The sequence below is a fragment of the Symphodus melops genome (assembly GCF_947650265.1).
Source record: "Symphodus melops genome assembly, chromosome: 1".
Classification (NCBI taxonomy): Eukaryota; Metazoa; Chordata; class Actinopteri; order Labriformes; family Labridae; genus Symphodus; species Symphodus melops.
This window is the reverse complement of record NC_136691.1, coordinates 22,262,252-22,287,040: the sequence shown is the minus strand read 5'-3', so window position 1 is coordinate 22,287,040 and position 24,789 is coordinate 22,262,252. Positions and strand designations below refer to the sequence as shown.

Sequence of the window (24,789 nt, the reverse complement as noted above, 5' to 3'; positions counted from 1 at the left end):
AACTCAAAACTCAAAAAATACTGCTCAGGTTAGCTGGCCTGTAAGTGTCATGTGATTCTAGAGGATGACCTAAAAGCATGACTTTGCATCATCTGGCCTTCCTCCTTCGAGGTTGATTGGTTTAAATGACTTATCACCCCCAACAGAGCTGGTCAACGTCTTTGCTGAGTCTGTTTCTGAGTTGAGTTTCTCTGCAGAGTGGTCGATTTGGTTATTATTTGTAGTCTCACTTAAATATTTCTCCAACACGTGGATGTGGATGAGTTGGGTTGGTAAATACTGATGGGTGTTCTACACAGCGTCCTTGCCGTCACAGTGAATCTGCATGAATGTGGCATGTAGTGTAAAAGTGCACTGAGTGGTCAGAAGCCTTGAAACATGCTTTAAAAGTTCATATTGAGTTCAGTTCATTGACAAGGAGTCTCTCATCACTGGGGGGTTTGTAGACAGACTCGGGACACACTAACATGGTGAAGGGTGTTTTTCAGAATATGGGACCTTTAAGCAAACATAAAATATGTTGTAATGTCAAAGTATATTTAATAAACTAATCTGGCTGCATCTTTATATAGAATAAAAAGTGCATTTCTAAAAATCGTCTCTGTAACATTAGAAGTGCATGTAGCTCTACAGGAGATAAATAAATAATGCTCAAACAGTCTGGGCCTGTGTTTGAGCAGAGAGGACAGTCCTGAGAGCAGACTGGGAGTGAGGGGAGTGATGGCGTTGCTCCAGACACCGATCTCCAACCCTTAAGGTCAAACTGACACTCTGAGGATGGATCCACTCTCTCCCACTAGAAGTGAAGTGGATAGAAAGGATACACAGATCTCAGCTCAGTATAAATAGCTGCTGAATGAAATCATTTGAAAGTGAGTTGTAGAGGAGAGCTTTGTAAGTTTTAAAAACATGCAGACGTTACCATAGTAACAGTGTTACATTCACTGGCCTCTTCGTTTGAAACTGTTACGTAGCTTGAAGGTTTGTAAAAGACTGATTCACGCAGAGAGCGGCACTGGCATCACTTTGAAACGTCAACATGAGATGAATCCTGACATGTTCTGCTTCAGTTCATTGATATTTTAATTTCAATTTAAACAAAAAGCCAAAATGAAGACATTCCCAAATGTGTAGTGCTGTACTATAATGGTTAATACAGACAACTTCAGATTCCCAGAAGGGAAATTCAGTTTTATTCTGTTTTATTATTATCATGATTTTATTGCAATACATTTAAAAGATTTTTGGTGCAGTCAAACAATGCTTTCCTGCTCAGCATGTGCACATTTAACATGTTAGGTCAAAGCATGGCTATAATGGTAAATGAACTTGATCTTGTATGTTTCTTTTCTAGTCTTCTGACTACTCAAAGTGCAGGTCACAGCTCCACATTCACACTGATGGTAGAGGCTGCTGTGGAAACCATGAAAACTGTCCATTGTGCCAATGGGTGGAAATACACATGAGATTTGCCTTGATGTTGAGAGTGGCGTGAGACCATCATCAGTGGTCTACCTTTGAATCAGGAGGAGATTTGGCTTTTCAACCAAAAGGGGGCAGATAAATCATCCAAGCAAAAGTCAAGTCAAGTGAAGTTTATATAGCACAAGTGCTTTACGTGCACACAAACAGATAGACTAACATAGGCAGGGACTCAAATTATCAAAAGGGTAAGAAACAACGATTCTTAGACTTAGACTCGTAGGATAAGATTCAGGAACTCGGGGAGGCACTGGTAGCGCAGTGGCAGCGCACACGTCCCAACAGATGGAGGCTATAGTCCTTACAGAACGTCGACTCCGACCTGTGGCCTCTTTCCCTCATGTTGATCCCTGATATCCACTATCCACCTCTCTCTCTAATAAAAGGACACGAACCACGGGACACATCATCAGTGGTGTACCTTTGAGTCACAGGGTGTTTCGGCCTTTTAACACTCGACACCCTCATCAAAGGTGGCCAGCTACAGGGGGCTCAAACCTCAGCTTGTGTCCCATGCCCAATCATGAGAATTGCCCAGTTGTTTAACTGGTGCAGCTAATCGGACTATGCAAGGCAGGGGGCGCCCTCTTCCCTGAGTCAAGCTTAGAGCTGACCTTGTTCACCCTCCTCCTGGAGGGCTGGATCCTGGATCTAAGTGAGGTAGAGGGGTGATAACGATAAAGAAGTTACTTATCCCATTCATGCACATTCATACACCCCTGAATAAGCAGTGGGAGCAACTTTGGGTTAAGCATTTTGTTCAAAGACACATTGGACATCTTGTTGCAGGAGCTGGGCATCAAACCCCTGATCATATGATTGACTGAACAGCCGCTCCACTTCTTTTATGGTTTTGGCTTGATGATTATTTTGGGGCTTTTGTTGGAGAGATAGGAGAGTGCACAGAGACGGAAATCAGGACGGGAGAGAGGAGAGTGGCAAGCGGGAAAGGAGTCGCAGGCTGGATTTGAACCCATGCCGCCTGCGTTTTGAACCACAGTCTCCATGCATGAGGACGCACGCACCAACAACTGCGCCGCCACGGCCCCCCGTCCCCCCTTCCCTCACAGACCCCCTACTGCTATTTAAGTTAACTCTTGGGGGGCCTTTATTGGATAGGAAAGCTGAAGGGTGGAGGGATAGTGAGGGTGGATGACAGGCAGCAAAGTTCAGAGGTCGACCCTGCAACGAGGACTAAAGCCTCCGTATATGGGGTGAGCAAGATAACCACAAGGCTCACATCATCTCCATTCAGGGAGCTATCAGGTACGCTCAGTTTGATTGGTGCCAATTTATTTAATGTGGGGACATTTTGTAATCACGTTTTATTTAAATCATGAAGAACAGCAGATAGACAGCAGATCTGTGCGTTTTTAGAGCCAAGTGCACCTTTAACATGTCATTTATTTATCGCAAATCATATCGTTATTTTATCTTTCCAGGCACAAAAGACATGCAACAATTCAACATAGAAAATACAGCTGCATGTCAAGGAGAGAGAAGAATGACGTGTGCTGGTGAGAAACTCGAGGAGGGCTTGTAATAAACCTCACCACATTAGTTTCAACTCGCTACACAAAGAAAAGTACAAAATAAATAATGTTATTGCACGTTATAGTGCAGACCGTACAGGAAGTACATGTTGACTCTTTTCAAAAGTCAAGCTGTAATATCTGTTGTCTGTGTTTGACAGGAGAGCTGATAATACTGAAGAAGTCATTAAAACTTCGGATTCTGCAGTTTCTCTGACCTCCACCACACAGCAGCGTCTGAGGAGTACACCGACATGTCAGGCGAACAGCCCACGCCTGAGGGCGAGCGAGCGAGCGAGAGAGAGAGAGAGAGAGAGAGGCTGACCTGGTGACTGGTACTGCATTCCTGTGAATTCACAATGTTCTTAGATTTTTGGAAACAGCTTTTTATTTATATACATAAAATTGAAATAAACAATAAAGTCAGTTATTTTGACATATTAATTGTAGTATTAAATGCTATAATAGGGAGGCTGTTGTTCCATGGTAGAGTCGGTTGTCTCTAAACCATAAGGTCGAGGGTTTGATCCCCAGCTCCTGCAGCCCCATGTCTGATGAGTCCTTGGCGGTGTATGAGGATGGATCAACGTGATGGTCACTTGATCTACAAACACAAATCCTCTCTTTAACATAAATGTTATTTACAAACTCCTGAGCTGCACGGTGAGGCAGCGGTCCCCTGGGTCATTTCTCTGTCGGACGGGAGCCGCTCTGTGCGTGTGTGTTGGTTCTCTCCATACTCCAAAGACGTGCCTGTTAAGTTTAATTGATTACACTACATTGTTTGTAGTTGTGAATGTGTGTGTTGCTGGTTGTCTGTCTCTGTATGTCAGCCCTGTGATTGGCTGGATGGAGTGGATGGATGAGTTCTCTTCAAGCACTCTTCAAGCACTCACACATTTTCCTGTTGCAGGAGAATGATCCCTGTTGTGATCCATGATCTACATCCACTCCCCCTGAGATCTTCATGCAGAATATTATCAGCCTGCAGCCTTTCATACATCTGCAGGGTGTTTATTGGATGTCACAATACTTTGGGCTTTATTGTGTCCTGTGTACGTCACAGCCTTGTCATGCTCTTAACTGTCAGTCATGACTCATGCCATGTTCTGTCTGCGGCCTGTGCCTGCAGGTAAGTTTGAGTATTTTAAAGGAAAGAACAACAAGACTTAATATTCACATCCATTCCTTTTAAAACAAAGGTCTTTTTTTTTAACACTAATGGGATCCTTAGGATTTGTTTGGAGTCGTTTATTTTGCATGACTCAGCAGGTACGACAGACAAACTACTCCTCTCAAATATCCACTTTGTTACAGTGAACTGTTGAAGCTTCGGTCTAAATGTGTGAGTTCCTCATCGGTCGGCAGCTGACCCGAGCAGCAGCAGCAGCAGCAGCACCTGTGCGAACTCGAAGACGGAAACGGGATCATCTGCGTTGATACATTCTGCTGAGCTCCGTCCAAGTCGTAAATTTCCTTCAAGTGGTTGCAGCAGCACTGCAGGCTGAGCCGTCGATGCAGCACTTCTGCCAGGAGTCACGAGCTCCATGCCAAGTCCCAGCTTGTCCGCGCTGGTTTGACTTGTCAAACCGCCATCCCATAAAGAGGCTCTGAATGTGACTCTTATACTTCACGCATCTTGTGGAATGTTTTAATGGTGGATGTACTATAAGTGCTCAAATTATCCAAACACATTAACTCCTATGCAATGACTGTGACCCTAAAAAACATGTGCAGGGACATCAGCAGGTTCAAGTTCATGAAATAGATTCATTTCTAAACATCTAGCATTATGCACCATCTTCATCTTTCAGTGTTCTTTTTCTCTTTGTTGTTGTCGATCTTTCCTTCTTCCTACCAGGAACTCTGCCTCACATGCATGAAAATAATAAAACACTTTTTTAATAAAGATTGAGCACACAGGGTTTTTTGCACTTTTTGAAGTCAGTGGAGCTGAGCTGAGTGTCACGCTATTAACAAAACCAAGAGGTGCCAAAGAGGTGCACTTTAAGGAGCGGATGAAGAAGAATTTCATTTATTTATTTTTAATTTTTATTTTAATAGTTATTATAGTTAGCGCTTACCTTCTGGGAAACATTTACCTCCTCAGCCTGTCTTCGATCAGAGTTCAGTGTGAGCTGAAAAAAGCTTGTCAACAAGTTATTTGTTGGGGTCAAATCAGCCTCCTTTTTTCTTGGCACAACAATCAAAATAGATGAGTCATTAAAAAATTAACCCCTATACTGCGTGGATCGGCACATGAGCTTATCAGACCTATTAGGTTTGTAAACCAAGCTGAGCATTGAATGGGTGTGTATTTGACTTCTGATGCTTCTGCAGCCAGCCTCATGTGGACACTCCAAGAGCTGCAGGATTTTGTATTTTTTGTTTGCTGCTTGGTTTGAATGAGTTGTGCAGAAGGATTAAATGATGGTTCAGACCTGGCAGATGAACGCAGGAGCTGCAGGAAGAGCAGAACGGTGAACAGTCGCTCTCTGGTGCCATCAAGTGGTGAGCAGCTGCAATAACATCACTGTAGCGCAAAAAGACAACATCTGAAATAGATTGAGACAAGAGATTTGTTTTATTATAATAGAGGATATAAAATAAATATACATGAGGTTTTCTTTTTCATTTAACAGTCATTTGTACAGTGGAGCTTTGTGAAAAGCTGGTTAATAAATGTTTTCTGTTTATGATTTCCCTGCATGGGCCTTATCTGTAATTTAATAAAAGACAACATTTAGGCTATATGTATATTTCTCTCTCTCTCACACACACACACACACACACACACACACATACCAGTATCACAGAGAGTATAGAGTGAATAGACACTAAACCTGCAAATCACTGCTAATGATGCAGCTCGTGGAGAGCTTTGATGATTTAAATTCTGTTCCTACGGTGGCCCAGAGGTTCAAGTGAGAGGTAAAAGAGTGCATCTTCTTGGTTTGAATTTTTGTGATCACATTTTGTGATCATGTGTTTAGAAAAATCCAAAGGCGCCAAAATGCTAACTTACTTCCTGGTTTTTTAAAGTATGAAACAGCAGCACACTGGTCATACTCAACCACCCACAATGCACTGCGGTTCTCAGACCAATCATGGAGTTCACCAACTAGCAGCATAAAATAAAAGTTCTGTCTTTAAATACATTTTTATATGTTGCCAAATAAAATTAAAATTACTACGTAGTTTTATTTGTAATTAATGTATCGTTGAATTTATATTCATGGAGCAACGATCGTGCTAGCTTGATGCTAGCTCATCGAACGAAGGCCAGAAGTACGTTGCGTGACCCGTATTTTAGCATGTTGCGAACAGTCGGGTTAGTATGCAGTGTGTATATTTTGAATATGTAGTTTTGGATACAACCTTAGACTTTGCAGGATTAAATCAGCAAATTCCAACAATGTTAAGTAATAAAAGAAAGATCAGCGGACTGAGAATTATCTCAAAACTATTCAGGAAAATAAATCCAACCACCACTGATGTGACTGGTTCCAGGTATAATGATTTAATAACACATTACATACACATTTATATGAATGTGTAAAAATCTGTGTATATGTGTGTGGTTTATTCCAATGGATGCAGACAATATGTGAATTTAAACAAAGTAGAACCCTTTTCTTTAATGTTATCACTCTTTAAACTCTCCGGTCTCTCTCATTCGAGCACTGTGCCAGACACGACTGGAACATACCACTGTTGGAGGAGAGGTTTGGAACAGTCCAAGTGGAGCTGGCCTTTTTAAGGAGTAAAATCCTGTAAAGAAACAGTGCGTGGAAAATGGTTTGCTTGAAGGTGTCACAGAGAGTGCATTTTGCAGGGTGTCTGTCTGTATAAACTGGTAAGAGAAGGTGACGGCAAGTGATTGTGTTCTCCGCTGAATAAAGACAGGCACATGCAGTAGGATTCATATAGGTGAGCCCTAATGTGTATCTGTCCGTATCTACACACACAAACACATGCACACACAGACACAGCCAGACCTTCAGTGTCTAAAAGCGAGACATTAAAAAACATTAAAAAACATTAAATACTTTTTTTTATTTTACGACTAAATATTTGAGCAACAACAGTGCATTAAAAGACAATAATTGTATCTCAACGAGGAACTCTTAAAATGTGTTTTTTATGTACAGCATTTCAAAACACACTGATAACTGCGCTTCAGTAATGCGTGAGGACGATATCTAACATTAGAGGAAACAGAAAGATAATCCTCCGTCAGGACTGTTTGCAGTCTTTTGAGTAGAGACGCTGAAATTAAATAGACGATATATTTAGCTGCTAGTTTCCACATTGTGTAAATAACAATATGCTACATAGTTAATGAGGAACAAAGACACATGAAACAGACCCAGTATCATACAAAAGAGGCATGAAAACCACAGACTGTATTCAAGAAGTGGACTCAGCATAGAGCAGTGGTTCTCAACTGGTGGGTTGGGACCCAGGGATGGACCGCTGAAACCTTGTCTGTGGGTCGCAAACATTTGAATGAAAGAAAATGACACAATTCAATGCAGCACAGGAATATTTTTTAGTTTTTTTTGCTTTCATGCTAGTTTTGCTTTCTAGTTTTGCTTTCTTTCATGTTTTGTATGGGTTGAGGTCCAAACGACACAATTTGTTCCGTTAAATCTATAAACCTGATTGGCTGAAAAACTTCAGGAAATTTGGGTCGTGATTGTTCATGAAGGAGTTGGTGGTGGGTCCTGAGGCCAGACCAGTTTAGAACCAGTTGTTTAGAGTTTTATGTCTGCCTAAAACTGCATTCTCTCTAATGGCCAGCAGGGGGCTACCCTCCTGGATGCCAAACACTTCATATTGTGTAGAAGCAGACGGCTGCTTTTTCACTACTGCCTTCTACATACTACTATGTAACGCAGTATGCCATGCATAAAGCATACCCCATATCATGTTAGACAGTTGGATGGAGTTTGTCTGCCAGGCCGGGCTAAGCTGGTTTCCAGGCTGGAATAAGGAAGTAAACAACAGTCCAGCTGACGTCGAACGCCGCTACAGTCTAGCATCCACTTACAGTCTGACGAGTGGTCCATTTAGATTATTGAGAGAATTAACAAAGATAAGATTTTTGTGGTTTGGTCTGTCTCCATCATTTTGATCTCTGACCTGGCGCTTTGCATTGTGGGAAAAGGTACCCATGGGAAATTGGTCTGATGCAGACTGTAGATTTTTTTTCTGAATTAGTACAACATCCAGGTATTTTTGGCAAACTGAGGATCTTGCAGTATATTGTTCTCATACTGCACTACTAGTATAGCAGGTGGTTTCAAAAACAGCCAGGGAGAAAGTCACCACACATTGATTTAAGCTGACCACATGAGGATGCTTAAGTCTTTATCAATTTTAAAAACGTGGGAGATCAAAAACCTAAGAACAGTTTCAACTGATTTTTAACTTTATAATTCTCAGATCGTTCGCATTAGATGACTCAGCAGGTGACACCGCTGTGGCTACGTCCACTTCTTCTATACGTTCAATGGTAATCAAACATAAATCACAAAGTAAAAAAGGTAAAAAAAAAAAATCTGAGCACATTCCAAGGAAATCCTCAGAAGATGATCGACATAAAAAAAAGGCACCATCCACACAAATAAAAAAGGTGGATCTTTCTCATTCCTGTTCAAACAGCGACACAAGTTTGAAGTTCTGAGGAGCTTGAGGCAGGTGAAGGATCCCAAACAATGGCGTCCCCTTCATTCTACTGTCCTGTGAGGCGGCAGTGACACATTCAGTGACATGATGTCGTGAGATCCTACAGAAAGACGTCAGAAACAACAGGAGACAAGTGATGCCTGACAGAGGTCCACTTCTGTAGCTACTGTAGTTAAGGCAGAGGACAGGTGGGTAGTATTCATAGTCTGTATGCAACTTATAAATATGATTGTACACTCTCCATATATATGCATTTCTTTACAATAATTCATTTAGAGTACATTTCAAAACGCTGTGAAAACAAAAGGACACGAGTGAGCGCTGCTGTGTGTACTAAACATTACACAAACAATAATACACACCAGCCATCGAAATACTCTCAAAGCTGTCGTCTGCAGAAGCGAAGCGTCCTCGGTGAAAGCTTTAGTCTGGGATCATTTTATGTTTTCATTTTGCATAGTAGTAGTTTGACAGTAACTTGTCTTCCACTGGAGCCTCGCTGCGCTCAGTAATACTTGCATGTGTGTGGAGAGAGAAATACACAACGATGTGTCGTAACGCACATCGCTGCTACTCAGTCTGTTTTCAAATACGCATGAGAGGGAAGAGAAAACCTTTGAACAGCTGCTGGTTGTGATCCCCGTAACGTTAAGCTGAACAGACCGTGTGCTCCTGAATCTTCCTGGCGGGCCGTCAGAACACAAGATGGACTGAACAGCTTGAACTACAAGCACATTTTAAAGGAGCAGTATGTCGCTCTGACACCTAGTGTTTAAAATGGGTACTGCAGTCCAAACTCTAAACATCACAGAGAGCTGTCTCCTCCTCCTCTCTAGAGTGGATGCTCACACAGGTCTCTATGTGGTGGACACTGTAGCTTCAGTGTTTAGCCAGCTCTGCATCGCTCTGTAAAGCTTTCTGTGTTCTAACCTCTCTCCATTTTTAAAATCATCTCCAACATTGATCCTAGTTTGAGCAGCTTTCTGCTGCTGGAGCGGCTGGTTTGCTGGGACAACAGGTGACTAAAAAAATCACTGCCGAGTTTCATAGAAAACAAAAGTCCAGTTCTCTTTTCAGCCACATGGTGTCAGTGTTTCCTAACACCACATGTCGTCGCCATCTGTGCAGGGGCACACACACAGAAACACACACGCACACACACACAGGGTGCGTTCTCTCGGAACCACGGACACTTGTGAGCTGGCAGGACTGCTGAAGAGAAAGCAGCTGTCGTCTGTTCAATGGTGGGTATAATAATTCAGTATTCAAACCCTATTGGTTCAGCTACAGTTAATTTAAAGTACTTGATATTCTGTCTCAATTTGTACAACTACCACAATCTTTGTCAAATGACATTGTGATGAAAACCTCGCTTCATATCTGAAGTAACACAAATTAGAGGATGAGCTTCATCCTGTAGGAATACTTCATGTTACTCAGTAAACATTGTCATGAGCAGAGTATCTAATAACTAGAACATTTCCTCCTGACGTGTAGCAGGACCAGAGAGGTTTGACTTTTCTCACCGCCGTCCATGAGTTTGTAAAGATGAATATAAATCTTGTGTCTGTACACTGTCTTTGACTGTAGAACCAACAGCCAGTTAGCTTAGCTTAGCACAAAGATTAGAAACAAGGGCGGGTGCAACACTGGAAATCAACCTGACTCCCTGAAAACTCACTTTTTTAATCCAGCTGTTTGCAGGACGTCGCTGCACGCCTGACTGTCAATGTGTGTTTGCACAGAGACGTTTTAAAGGTGGAGTCCGCAGCTTTTATTAACAAATAAAATAAAGATGAAAGTAAAGCTGCTGAATCATCACCGATGAGTCTCTGTACATGTGTGGTGGTGACTCTGACTGGATTTTCATGTTGTGGTTTGTTTTGGTTGACTCAGGACGTTTCTGGTCGGGGAACTGAGGTGTTTCCTCCAGTCAATGACATCACACAGGTGAGTTTAGGGTGAGTGTCAGCTTCCTGTTGGACAGGCAGGTGACAAACACCGGCGGTTAGCTTGTGCTAGCGTGCGGTAGCTTGCGTAGTAAAGGTACACTCAGAAGTCCTGCAGTGAGCGTGAACTCTCTGGTGTCGATGAGCACAGCAGGAGGGGCTCAGTTTGAATGATGCGTTTACAAACATTTCTATTGACTCCACCTTTAACTCATACTTTATGGTAGGTTAACTGATCAATAATAATATTTCAGGTACTCTTCTCCCCCCCGTGCAGCTCTGCCAGCATTAACACGTTTCAAATACAACTAATATAACATGATGTTTAACTGAAGTTTCAGTTTGGGCCTCTTATTTACAATATGTGATGTGATAAGTGATGAGAATAAATATCAGACACGCAGGACTCCAGGCACCGCCCCGAGACAAATACTGTGTTTTTAGGGAGTCACACAAAGAAGAGGCCACGAAAGAGTTTCTCATGAAAATGTAAAAAAATAGCAGAAAGGGGAAGGATGATTTAAAGGGGACATCCACATCATTCTCATTTTAGTCGGCGTGTATTAGAGAACGCAGCGACGGTCTCTGAGTGAACCTCAGTCTCAGTGTCTCAGCAGTGTGGAAGAGGACGGACGCTCAGACAGCTTGACTCACCCCTCCTTTGTTCCAGCTCTTTGCAGACCAGGTGCAGAGCGCTCAGTGCAGTTCTAGTGAAAACACACACACACATATGCACACACACACACACACACACACACACACACACACACACACACACACACACACACACACACACACACACACACACACACACACACACACACACACACACACACACACACACACACACACACACACTCTCAAAGGGCAACAATGAAAACAATAAAACCTTTAAAAAAATCTGACATCAGGCAGTAACAGTCTCAAGAAGCATTAAAGGAGAGGGGGGCGTACTGCTAGCTGCCCTGTACATTTATGCGCACGCTTGTGTTGAGAAACCGTGAAAGTCTTGAAGGGTCCCCGATGAGACGGGTATCAGAGCGAAGAGTCCTGGACAGAAAACAGTCCACAGGGTGCAGTCGTCGTCCTCCTCCTCCGAGTAAACGAAGCTCTGCTCTCAAATGTTTCTTATTCCTTAAAGGTAGCGGAGTGATTCAGAGTAAATGTCAAAAGACTTTTCTTACTTCCAGAATCCAAGAGAGAGAAAGAGAGCGGCCAAAATGTAGAAACCCTACGATAAGAAGATTACCTTAAATTGCGCATTAAATATTTCCCTGCATCTGCGTCAGCTGAGGAGCCGATTTTTGTCTTTGTAGAAATATGTGAGTGTTTTTGTTCTTGAAGGGTCAGCTCAAATGTTTCTTCTGATTCTTGTGGAGGTGATTTCACGCTGAACGGTTCACGGTAAAGGGCTTTCCCTCGCCTCCGTATGTTACAGTATTTACAATGACATCAACTATCAAGGTGAACTTGAAAACTCGAGCAAACAAGTGAGAGAGATTAAAGGAAATACAAAAAAGTGCTATATAATGTACACGTATGAACACAGCTGCGTTTTCTCAGTGCCACGGAGTCTGTGACGCCTTCATTGCCGTCTATTTTACAATGTTTTCAGTCGTTCCCCCGCCCGACGAGGCAAAACTCCTTGCTAGATTTTTCTTTTTTTTTTGGTTCCTATGTTTGTTTGCCTTCAAGTTCCAGTGCGAGTGAAGGCCATCAGGAAGGAGGTCAGAGGTGAAGGGGAGGGACGATGAGACGAAACACTCGGGAGCGATGGTGTACAGTGGAGTCAGCTGGTTCAGGACCGACCAGGAGGCTCAGTAACGGTGGGTCTGGTGGGAGTACTGGGAACTCTGCTGGGAGGACGACGTGTATCCCATGGTGCTCTGGGGCTGAGTGGAACCTTGGACGTTGCTTTGGTAACCAAGGCGGGGGCCGGAGTGCTGATGGAAAGACAGAGAGGAGGATGGGGGAGAAAAAAACAAGTCATCAGTGGCTAATAGACACACAATGACTCTTAGACCTCTGTTCGCTGAAAAGCTTACAGACCGATGCAGAGCTGGCTAAACACTGAAGATTCATGAGCAGGGTCTCTAAAGACGTGGGGGCGGGAGAAACATCTCTCTGATGGTCTGAACTTTGACTGCATTCCCCATTTTAAACAGGAGGTGTCAGAGTTAAACTTTAAATAATCAGAGAAAAAATGAAGACGATTATGAAGATCTAAAGGTGTCTTAAACTCTGAAGCCTCGGCGGAGACAGCAGGCTGGCTGAGAGGACCTCAGCTGAACTGAGTCATGTTTACTCCACTCATGTGCAACACTGTGTTTAGGAGAATGATTGTGGAGCAGTGCATTGTGGGATAGGTTGCTGTGTTGGGATCAATGAGAGGGAAAGTGGGAAGCTGACAGCGAGCCACACTCCCGGTGTGTCAGTGCACGCCGCTGGTTTATTTATATATCTGCTGAGGCCCGACAGCTCTCACATGCAGCCTCAGCCGCCGCTAAATTTAAACTTTACATGACATGTGAGCCAGGCAGTGTCGCCCCCATGTGGCCCGGCCATCACTGCACACTCACACAGAGGCAGGAGAGGTCAGGAGGAGTCACCTCTATCACACTGGGACGCACTCACTGACACATGCTCCGCCTATCATCACACTCGCTCCAGCACTCGCCCTCTGTGGCCCAGCGATAAACGCCTCCAGCAAAAGACACGACAGATGCCAAAGAAGGAGCCAAACGCTGGCTGCTGTGCTATCAGCTCTGTCTGCAGGGACGTGTGGTATGTGCGGACTTTATCAGGGAGCCAACACACTGTTGTTGTCTGCTGTGTTATAATCCTGCTCGTACATCAAACAAACTTTTACTGTGACACTTTTCAAACGTTGAAATAAAATACAGCCTGCTTCCATCGATCGACCATCTGCTGTACATGGTCATAAAAGCCAGTCTGACTTTTCTCATGTCGACCTAACAAACTCAAACATCCTCTATTGAACAGACATGTTGTCATGCTCAGTGATTAAAAAAACCACAATCAACATTGTGAACACTCTCCGACTCAGCAGGTGCTAAACCTTTAACGCCAAATATGATGTATCAAACTTCATGGCTAAACTGAATGTGACACAACAGTTGGAAAAATGAAGGTCACATGTTATGACATGTTGTTCTAACTTTAATGTGTGTCCCTCGTCCATCTACAAAACCCCCTCTCTGTCTTTGGCCTGCTCCACTTTTCAGAAAATGTGTGCTCAAACAGGCTGTTTGGAGATGTTCTCTTTATGACATCACAAAGGGCAGTAGCCCCTCCCCCAGGTGGGTGACGCTCCCACAGCTAGGTGTTTGTTCTGCCCTCTGAGTCTGCCTTCTCACCGTAAACAATAGGACATGGAGCCAGAAAGCACTGAGTACACCCGAGTCCTTCCAGAGAGAGGGGGCGTGGCCAGACACAGCTCATTTACATATTTAAAGCTACAGACACAGAAACAGCCTGTTCTGAGCAGGGCTGAAATAGAGGAGTTTATAGACATGATCAAATACAGGATCAGAGTGGATTTACAACAACACACTTCACACACTCCACATTTAAAGTGGTTGAAGAGGAGGAGAAACGTGTGACCTTTAATATAAAGTCCATGATATCATCCTCATCGTTGGATGAGAAACACTTGATAACTTCACAATAACGCACACATGTTAGCCCCGTTTCCACCAAGCGGTTCAGTTCGGTCCGTCTCGGTACGGCACGCATTTTGTGGCGTTTCCACAAACTAAAGCCGGGAAAGATTCCCAAAAGACTGACCTGTACCGTCCTACTTTTTGGGACCCTTCTGTTGGGGCCCCCAAGAATATCGATCCGACCCTAAAAGGTGGAGCTAAACACTGCAGTCTGTCGATTGGTCCCGTACAACAACGGCATTAAAAGACAAACACAACCCGTCGTGTTTCGTTACAGTCGATTGTTTATTCGTCTGTATTTCTCCTCGCAGCACACAGCCTTCTCTAAAACAAAGCTTCAAAGAGCCACATGACATGTTTGTCACTCAGAGGTGTGTTCATTCTCCTGATATCAAGCGTCAGGCTTGACGGGATCCGGCTTTACTGAACCAAACCGTACCAAACTGTATGGATCCATACCGGGCCGCTCAGTGGAAACGGGGCTTTAGTGTTTTCATAGAGATAAACAGTCTACAAGCAGTCATTGTTACTCTTTCTTGAGTTTACCGGGTCCGTAAAGTCCCACTGACCTGGTACTCTGACTGAAGCACCCCAGTGCCTGAGGAGGCCCCAGAGGGCCCGATCCGAGGTTTCTTGTTAGGAGGGCCCTGGTCCTGGCCATGTTGTAAACCCCCGCTGGCAGTACCCCCTGTAGCTCCGCTGGTGCCGTTGGTCTGGGCCGAGGTCTGCTGGGACGGTGCCTGCTGGGCTGCGGTCTGCTGCTGGTTCTGCGCCTGAGTCTGGCCGGTGGTCTGCTGGTGCTGCTGGGTCTGGTTCTGCTGACGGACAAATGGGGCAACAAACAAAAGCTTAGCAGAGCTGATTAAGAGTCCGGCTGTGGGAGAATTAAACTGATTAGTGAAACCCAGCGATGAAACCCGTGTGAAGCAGTCGGTGTTGGTTGTTGAAAAAGACGTTTTGTTCTGGACTGTTGGATCCAGTTTTATCTGCAGGTTTTTGTTCTCCTCTCCTGTGACCCACATTCACTTTCAAAAGAGTGAGATGAAATCTAACGTTCTACTGGCGGATCCTGTTTGTGTGTAAACAGAGTCGTTACGGCTGCTCTTGTCGGTTTCTGTGATATTCACGTGCAGCTACAGTGGTCAGGCTGCAAAATTTTTTGCCCAGAGATGTTTTGAGGAATTTACTAACTCAGCGCCTGAAGGTTTCCATGTGACCGAGCCATCGGAGGACAACGACAGCGTCTCACTGCAGCTGGCTGTGACTCTATCCAATTGAGATAATTAAAGGTCCTAGAAGTCCTAAAAAAAACTCAGAGAAGAAACATGAAGACAGCAGGTGGGATCTGTGTTTAATAAACCTGTGATTGCAGAAATGTCATACTGGGTTAGAGAGTTAGCTCCGACGGCACCGGTCGCCTGGTGGTTATGCTTTTTACCTCAGGTACAAAGGCTGTCGCTGCAGCGGCTGTGGGTTCAAATCCGACCTCTGCCCTTCGCTGCATGTCGTCTCTCGCTCTCTCCTCACAACATTCCTTCTCTCTTATCAGCTGTTCTGACCAATAAAGCAGCTCTGTAATAGCGTGTTAATAATGAGGTCAAACCAGAGACGGTAAATGTTAACGGATGAAGGCTGAGTGACGTCAGCCATCTTTTACGGCAAGGGACTCCGGAGGCGGCCGCCATGTTGGAAATGCTGTCTCAACCTAACGACAGGCTGAGAGCTGAGGCGGGTTTTAAACCTCTTAACAGTTACATCAATCATGTCAGCTATGCACCTAACTATAGATAACATGCATGTTTTTCTAATCATAAAGCAGCCCTCTTTTGTTTGCATATAATGACAGTAACTATATTCTTTTTAACCCAGCTGTAAACTTGTTTAGATCTGTTTTTTGGGCTGCTGTGTGTATTTGACCTCCAGCCTCTAGTGGACACTCGACGTACTGCAGGATTTCACACTTCTGCATTGGCTTCATTTTTCAAGACCAGAGTTTTCTGCTTGGTTCTAACACAGATCAGTGGTTGACTTTTAGTGAAGAGTCCGAGCTTTTCTTGTTCTTCAGTCTGCACCGTCCTGCACCTACAGTGTATAACTACCTCCTTCTTTGGGAACCAGAGGGTCCCAAGTCCCAGTGCGGACCAAGTCTCCCCCCCAGCTCATACGCGCTGCTGTCACCCTGACATCTCTCCATTAGTTCAGGTCCACAGGATCCTGTTTGTGCATGTTTGTGTGTTTCCATGTGTGTGTCACACGTTCCTAATCGGAGTGTAAAATAAACAAAGAGGATGATTACCTTTTCTGTTTTCTCCTCCGGTTCGTCTTCATTTAAGAACTCTCGTTTGGGGTACGGGATCTGACACCCAGCAAACACACTAGAGGACGTCACAGAGATTAAAAATGTGTCATCATGAAGAACAACCTGCGATCCGACTTTAAGATCAGAACAGAAAGAGTGAAAAACAAAGCAGGAGGGGAGGTTAGAGCCGCTGAGCGCCCGTTTTGCTCAATCAAAGACAAAGGAAGGTAAAAGCTTACTCGTGGTTCTTCCACACCTGCAGAAGGAGCTGTGTGTGTGTGAGACTCACTCTGAGGTTGGTAAAGGATCCTCCAGGAAGTAGGGGTCCTGCAGCGCCTGCTCTGATGTGATTCTCTTGGTGGGGTCCATGGTGAGGAGCTTCTGCAGCTGAGGGCAGAAAAACAACACGTGTGACACGAGACTCAGACGAGGTCAGAGGTCACACATGCTGCTACAACTACCTGATATCGATTTTCCTACCGAATATAGACTTATGATTATATTGTTTATATCATGTGGTTCACTCAAACTATTCTACCTTATTCTACATGTATTTCTATATGACCTACTTCTGTAACGTGTTTGAGAGCACATTTCCCTCCAGGTTTAATGAAGTATTTCTGACTGAATATATTCAAGTGTTGAATATATTCAAGACATCAGGTCGAAGTAAAACAGCTGAAGCGTGTTTGACAAAGTCTTTAGAGTAAACTACAATATTACCAAATAACTTCTTGTTGCCTGGAAAAAAGTTTGAAGTGGACGTAAAAAGAAATCTGCACAAATGAAAATCTTCCTGTTCTAAAGATGATAAATGGACTTCAGATTGTAAATTTGTTTTCTGGTCTTCTGACGACTCAAAGATCTTTTACTCTGCAGGTCACATCGACACATTCACACACTGAAGGTACAGGCTGCTGTGTGTGTGTGTGTGTGTGTGTGTACGTGTGTGTGTGTACGTACCAAAAGGAACACTTTGCTGTCTGGTTTGACTTTATGCTTCTCCATGTATTTGATTAAGCTGCTGTTTGCATATCTGAAAGATCAGAAAACAGAACGACACACTGAGAAAAAAGGAACACCAACCCTGTGTGTGTTTTCATTCTTTCTGTTTTTGTGTGACAGCGAGCAGATCATGGCAGCGTTCACTCACGTTGTTCGTCTGAAGTCTTTCTGCAGTGTCGGGTACTCTGGCATCTTCCTGATGTCTTCCCAGTCTTTATCTGTGGGAAATAAAAAACACTGTTTGCCTAAGCTTGGACTCTGTGCTGGACGAGCCGTGTGCATCACACCTGCTGTGATGTGCTGGATTCACTGCCGATGACTTCTGACAATGAGACACGGCACGGAGAAAAAAATCTCAAAACACCCAATGTAGACGATTCTCTCTAAAGAATCACGGCAGGTGAAGTCAAACCAGGGTTCGTCTCAGTGACGTCACCCGTCTGTTACAGCGTTAATGGGAAATACTGTCAGCCTCACCTTCAGACAAATACTCTAATTACAGCATCTTATAGTCAACTCTGTGACTTCCTGTGCTTCTGCAGCCGGCCTCTAGTGGACACTCGATGAACTGCAGGATATTGCACCTCAGCATCACTGTTCAACACCGAGGGTCGCTGCTCGGTGTTTAACAGTTGAAGACTTTTGTAATGGCATTAAAGGTGAACTAGTGTGCACAGAAAGGTAGGGAGGGAATGACCTATGACTTAAACACATGTAAACAGAGGTGTGATGATGTGCTCACAGTGTTTGTGACACCTGTAGGACAAACACAACTTTGTCTGTTAATAAACTCCTCCTCTGTATCACACTGTACACTTACCTAGTGGGTCGTGCAAGTCCCCACGTACAGAGGCTTAAGCCGCCATGTTGTTCCCTGCTCGCTCTCTCTCTCTCTCTCTCTCTCTCTCGATTTCTCACTCTATCCACTGTCAAAGGTAAGTCTGACGCTACAGAAAGGATCTCCTCACAAACGATTACAAAGATAATCAGGCTGTGACCTTGTGTGTGTGTGTGTGTGTGTGTGTGTGTGTGTGTGTGTGTGTGTGTGTGTGTGTGTGTGTGTGTGTGTGTGTGTGTGTGTGTGTGTGTGTGTGTGTGTGTACAGACCTGCAGGGAAACCCATGACGCTGAATATCCTGTCCAGCTGGTCGTGATGGAAGGGGTTACTGGTCTTGATGTCTTCTTGGCGACAGTGAAATATGGGCTCCGACGTTAACAACTCTGCAAAGATGCAACCAATAGCCCAAATGTCTAGTTGGTGGAGTCACACACCACACACACACACACACACACACACACACACACACACACACACACACACACACACACACACACACACACACACACACACACACACACACACACACACACACACACACTTAGTCTGAGTGTGTCTGAGGTACATTTATCACAGACAATGACAGATGTTTGCGTTACGTTAACAACGTCCTCTTTAGAAAGCTTCAGCTGCCAACAACTAAACAGCTTTTCATGGCTGTGAAAAAGGCCAATCACAGACTGTTGTTGGCGAGCGAGCTGAGAAGGTCGACACATCGTACCAGCGCTCAGCCTCCTCTGCAGGAAGAGTTCAGACTCCAACAGGGAGGAGGTTCACTGACAGCAGGAGGCCAAAGTCAGTCAGAGGTCTTTGTCCCATCAGCAGCTGGCTTTTTAAAATAAGCTGCTTTAACCACGGACTCTTCGTCTCATCTCCCCTCACGCCCACCCTGATACCTACAGGCGTTACACGTATGTATTAATGTCTTTGTGCTGTTTTCATCATGCGTACTGCCTGTGGAGATACAAACCAAACTGCTCCTCCGGGACAAGAAAGAATTGTCCGATCTTAAAGCTAAGCTAACTGACCGGCTCGGTTTGTTGTCCCTCAGAGTGAGAGAGCCGACCTGACACTGCTGCCGGGCGTCCATGATCTGAAGCAGCGTGTGACAAATACGAATGATAATTATAGAGAGGCTGACACACCTGCTTCCACGTGACCTGTCACCCAGCTATGTGCGTGCTTGTTCACCTTGAGGGACCCCGGGGTGGGGGAGGGGGACCGACACCTTCTGATTTACTATACTGCTTCAATAACTCGCACACACACTCCACACTTACCGATAGCTTTGGTGTAGTGCCGGGCCCCCAGCAGCAGCTCGGGGGCCCTGTACCAGAACGTCACCACCACGGGGTCGAGGTCCGCCAGCGGTTTGAGCGGAGAGTTGAAAAGTCTGGCGAAACCCATGTCAGCTACAGGAAGAGGAGAGGAGACACACGATCAGCAAACAAAGACGTTATCAGAGAGTGATACCCCCCCCCCACCCACGGGGCCAAGGCTGCTGTCAGGGCCGGACGTCTCCGATAGCACCTCTGACACACTGATCAGACGCTCTCAGGGCTGGATGGGTGATAAGTTCACATATCTGAACCTGAGAGAGTTAAAGCGGCGTGCAGCGTCACGTGGGAGACGTGACGATCAGCTCTCATGCTGCACTCATAATAAGCAACCCATAAGGTTTAAACACGCTCACGTCCTCTTCTACTGGTTTGAGTGCTTCGGTCGGCGCTCAAGCACGGCACGCTCCGAGGAGTGACTGAACTTGTAAAGTGAGCACGTAATCACATAAAGCCCTGCATGTGTTGATTTATGACATCATGTCCGAGAGGTTCAGACCGGGTCAGTCCTGGAGCAGAGTGAGTGCAGGCCATCAGGGGACTGGGGAGGGGCCCACTCTGCTAATGTGAGTGTTTTTACATTAACATGAACAAAGTGGGCGTGGCCAAAACAAACATAGTTTAACCCCTCACAGACAGAGGTTAACATTTTATATGTTTCATTCTGATGAGTCAGTGGGCGTGTCTGTATGAGAGTCAGGCGGCGTGGTTGGCGTTTCAGGTGGGTCAGGTGGGGATGCAAAGGCTGCTGCTGATTGGAGAGGAAGGAGAAGATAAAGAACCTGATTGGTGGAGCCTGACTTCAAACCCATGCTGCTGCGTCCTGCTCGTCCCACTTCTCGTCCAGCCAGTCTCTCAGAGAAAACATGGACTGTGATTTTGGTTAACTATTGATAAAATGTGAAATGCCAACACTGTAACTTTGCACGGCACGGGAAAAAGAAAGAAAGCCCCTATTTTTGGTTTGAAGATTTTTTGTTCGGGGATAGATAAGACTGATGTGTTTTATTTCAATTCTTTTTGTCAGGTAAGAATGAGGGTTCTTTTTGTACTCTGCACTCTGGACTGCTGGTGGTTCTTGGGAGTGGGAAGAGTGGGGGGGGGGGGGTGGACTTACTGTGTCATGTCTTGGTTCCCCTCGACCGGGGACATAAAGTCCCAAACCTTGAGCCGCTCTCTCCTACAGGAGCTGGATTTAAATCTTTTTACATGTGTGAAGACTACAATGTGTGTCCTATAAGGAGTGATTATGTTCCCAGTGCGGATGTTATATGGTCAGATTGCTTGGAGTGAACTAGCTGTTGTATTTAAGTTAAAACACACCTGAATGGTTAAGTTGCTTTAATAAGTTTGTGTCCTGTCGGAGCAGCCATGTGCGTGATCGCTGAGTGCAGGGAAACACTCAGCGGCAGCAGTAGAGGATCTGGTTGCACTGACACAATAACTAGGTTCTATTAGAGCACTCACAGGGTTTAAAAATAGAGCGCAGCGCTGCAGCGTTACCCTTCAGCAGTCCCCTGACCAGCTGCCTTATGTAAGCGCTCTGATCTGTCGACCTCAGCCCCAGAGGTTAAACACTGCAGCTACAGGACGCTCCAACAAGTCAACAGCTTCAGTGATCCATACTCATGGGGTCTATTATGTTTGCTGTTTACACAGCTGAATCAGTCAGACACATGTTCTCTGAGTCAGCCTTACCGATTTTAACCCTTCCTCGCTCAGGACCTTCCCCCATCACCAGGATGTTAGCCGGTTTCTGAAAGCAGACAGAGACAGAGATGAGTATAACAAGCCACTAACACACTGCTTCATAAAAGTGACCCTCTGCACTGAAACAACAAACATGTGTCGATCATGTACATAGGGCTGGGTCGTCTGAACGCCGGCATGTCACTCAGACATTTGCTCACTCAGGAATGAACTCCCTGTGGCATGTGGCTGTGCAGGTTGGTTGGTTGATTTGAACAGAAACAAAATTGATTGATATTTGTGGACTCAAACTATCGAAGGTTGGAGCGCTGGTAGCCTAGAGGTTTGCGAGCGCGCCCCTTTGAACAGAGGCTGTGGTCCTCCGGGTGGTTCCTTTCATTCATGTCTCTCTGACTCTGTCCAGTGTCCTATCTAAAAATAAAGGCATAAAGAGCCCAAAATTTACCTGTGAAAAAACCCACACACAGATAGTGCTCCAGCTCGTCTGTGAGGGAAACTCTAATCCTCATTTATTTATATATGAGCACTTAGAGCAGATCTCACTGTGAGTATTTTCAATTATTCATATTTTAAATATGAATGTTTGAAGCCTGAGTGACGTCACCAGTCTGTTCCTGCAGGGGGCGCCGGCGGTCTCTGTGCTGGAGACTTTCAGTCAACGACAGGCTGAGAGCCGAGGAAGGTTTTCAGCCTGGAGACGAACCTGTGACTTCCTGTGCTCTTGCAGCCAGCCTCTAGTGGACACTCGTGGGACTGCAGGAATTTACTCTCGGCTCATTTTGTAAACCGAGTTTGTTCGCTCATCTCTTCACTAAGCAACACATGAATCAACTTATGCATGGTGTGTTGAACTGTTTGAATTTGATAACTTTACATTTTCTACACTTTCAGCCTTTTTACACAACTTGTGCCTGACACACAGTTGATGAGAGACATTCGACGTTCGACCCTTGAAGTCCAGTTTGTTGGATGCTCTGGACCCTGGTCCTGTTAACAGCTACAGGCGGCGTGTTTCTATCGTTTCACTCAGTGCACGAGTTGAGGCCGAGCCAAAGAGGTTCTGCTGTTTCGGCATGGTACAGAGCGTCCGGGCGCAGAGTGAGAGCGCCATGAAGAACAGACGAACAGAGCGAGTTCATGTCTGCACTAAATCAATTTCATTTAAATTCTTGTCTTTAAAGAAACACGTTAAGTTATAAATTATAATAACATAATTAGCAAATAATGCCTTCTTTTATTTGAGCTCTCCCCCCGAAACTTTAAAGACGAAAAACGACAAAACTTTGAGTATTGTTACATTTGGAGAAACTGACTGACTGACTTACATAAGTTTGTCTTTTTGTTTCGGCTGCTTTTATCTCAAATACGCAGGTTTTTTATATGTGCGAGAATATTTTCACAAACTGAAAGTTGTCCAGCTTTTTGTTTAATTGAATTAGTCTGATTTGATTATGATCAGAAGTGTGTGTGAGGACGCTGGCTAATGTATGAAATTATACAAAATAAATGAATATTCAGATATCAGATGATAATTATGTGCTTTGCATAGCATACATTAAAGTTGAATTAGCAGACCTGTCAGCAGAGCTTTGCCTTTCACACACATTCAATATTAGCACTCATATACAGTTGTGCTTTTGGCTACTTGACTAATACTGTTCCAATATTGAGCTTTGTTTCATTTCCAGTTTGCTCTTCTCCGCCTCCTCGGGGGTCAGTCGCCGGTGGCTAACTCCGAGCGCTGGGCGGGCAGCACGAAGTCGCTCATCAGCACAGCTGCAGGAAAACTCTGCTGATGAGCGTGGAAGGAGTGAATCAGTGCTGGAGGCAGCAGCAGAGTAACAGAGATCATGTTGTAATAAGTGTGACGCCTCGCCTTGATCCCTGGATTCACAAGGAACGTCAAATGAACAGGCAGCGCTCCGCATTTAATGGAAGGCCAAACGTCTCGTGTGTAGGTCCACAGTGACCTCGATAAGATACGATGTGATGGTAAACGTTTAAACACTGATGGTCGAGGCTGCTGTGTAAAGAGTCCATCAGATGTACAGTAATCCATTCACACACTGTCCATGAAGCAGAGGGAGCAACTAACATCAGACATGTGACTGCAGGAGCTGGGGATCGAACCTCTAACATTTCCCTGATGGGACGACCGACTCGACCAGCTGAGCCACCGCCGCCCGGCTATAAGACAGGATGTGCTGTGATATCATGCGGTGAGATGTCGACCTCGGGCTCACAGTGCCACCTCCTCACGATGATCAATCAAGAAAAACTACAGAAAAAACACTGTAAACTGTAGATGTTCGATGCAGAGGCCACTGGACCGGTTGCCCGGGTGACTGACACCCCACACGGACTGTAAAGCATGAACCAGTACAAACCAGTACAACACAACAACATGCACTGCATGTGCAGCAGGAGGCTTTTCTCTGCTCGCTCTCAAACAGTCTGTGGATCGTCTCTGGGTGTCCGAGCGAATGTGAACCCTCTGGCAGACTCAGATCTGCCTGGCAAACACATCTCGTTGCTATAGAAACAGCGCTAATAATGAGGTCTATTATTCACGCCTACAACACGACATGCTGTGGTTGGAAACACAAAGACAAAACGTCTCCGAAAAAAAAAGAGAGAAGGCCAGAGGACTGGAGGCTGACCAGCTGTAAACAGTCTGATCATGTTCACCGAGCCTCTTCATCACGCTGAAGAGCGCCCAGCTGAGTTCATGTGTCTGATGAAATGAAGAGATGAAAACAAGGAGAGGAGAGAAGAGACCCCTGTGAGTCTCTCTAACAGGGATCAGGTTGTGTTTCACACTTGCTAAACGGAGACTTCCTCTTCAAACCATCCAGAGAAATGAATCAGTTACAGCTGCTGCGTTTCATAAATGGATCAGCTGAGGGGATGAATTACACCCCCATCCCACTCAGGACCAGGAAACTTCCTCCTCAGGGACATGGCCCCCTTCCACTAAACCTCTTCATCTTAGTCTGGAAAACTGGGCCAGTTCAGGAGCCGGAGGCGCACTTATACAAGAGAGCGTCCAACTTGATAAACAGCCTGTCCTAAAAACACAAAGAGGTCGAAGCCAAAAGAGCCAGAACAAACCCAGAGTCCAAGTGTCACGACCAGGAATCCCAACCTCATCTCACACGCCACACTGGGCCTTGTTACTGTCAATTACAATGAGGGGGGAGAAAGGTTTGAAAAGTTCAGATGAGCAGGCCTTCGGTTTCGACCCAGAGTCCACCTGCCGTTTT

The 24,789-nt window shown here is 45.0% G+C and overlaps 1 protein-coding gene across 3 annotated transcripts in view; it reads right to left on the bottom strand.

The window, feature by feature from the left end:
* Nucleotides 1–7,051: 7,051 nt before the first annotated feature.
* The window catches only part of cdk19 (cyclin dependent kinase 19), a 62,494-nt gene continuing 44,756 nt past the window's right edge, over nucleotides 7,052–24,789 (bottom strand). The window contains exons 5-14 of one of the 3 annotated variants that reach the window (XR_013780509.1): nucleotides 21,515–21,572; nucleotides 19,760–19,891; nucleotides 18,749–18,892; nucleotides 17,790–17,859; nucleotides 17,600–17,672; nucleotides 16,926–17,023; nucleotides 16,634–16,712; nucleotides 14,907–15,155; nucleotides 11,904–12,597; nucleotides 7,052–11,788 (exon numbers count right to left, since the gene is read on the bottom strand). Coding sequence is in view for 2 of the 3 variants with exons in the window: in XM_079360534.1 (XP_079216660.1) it covers nucleotides 12,472–12,597; nucleotides 14,907–15,155; nucleotides 16,634–16,712; nucleotides 16,926–17,023; nucleotides 17,600–17,672; nucleotides 17,790–17,859; nucleotides 18,749–18,892; nucleotides 19,760–19,891; nucleotides 21,515–21,572 (1,029 nt within the window). In the remaining variant the exon portion in view is untranslated. Of the gene's footprint in view, nucleotides 12,598–14,906; nucleotides 15,156–16,633; nucleotides 16,713–16,925; nucleotides 17,024–17,599; nucleotides 17,673–17,789; nucleotides 17,860–18,748; nucleotides 18,893–19,759; nucleotides 19,892–21,514; nucleotides 21,573–24,789 lie in introns of all 3 variants that reach the window. The other 2 variants (XM_079360534.1, XM_079360535.1) reach the window with 2 other exon arrangements.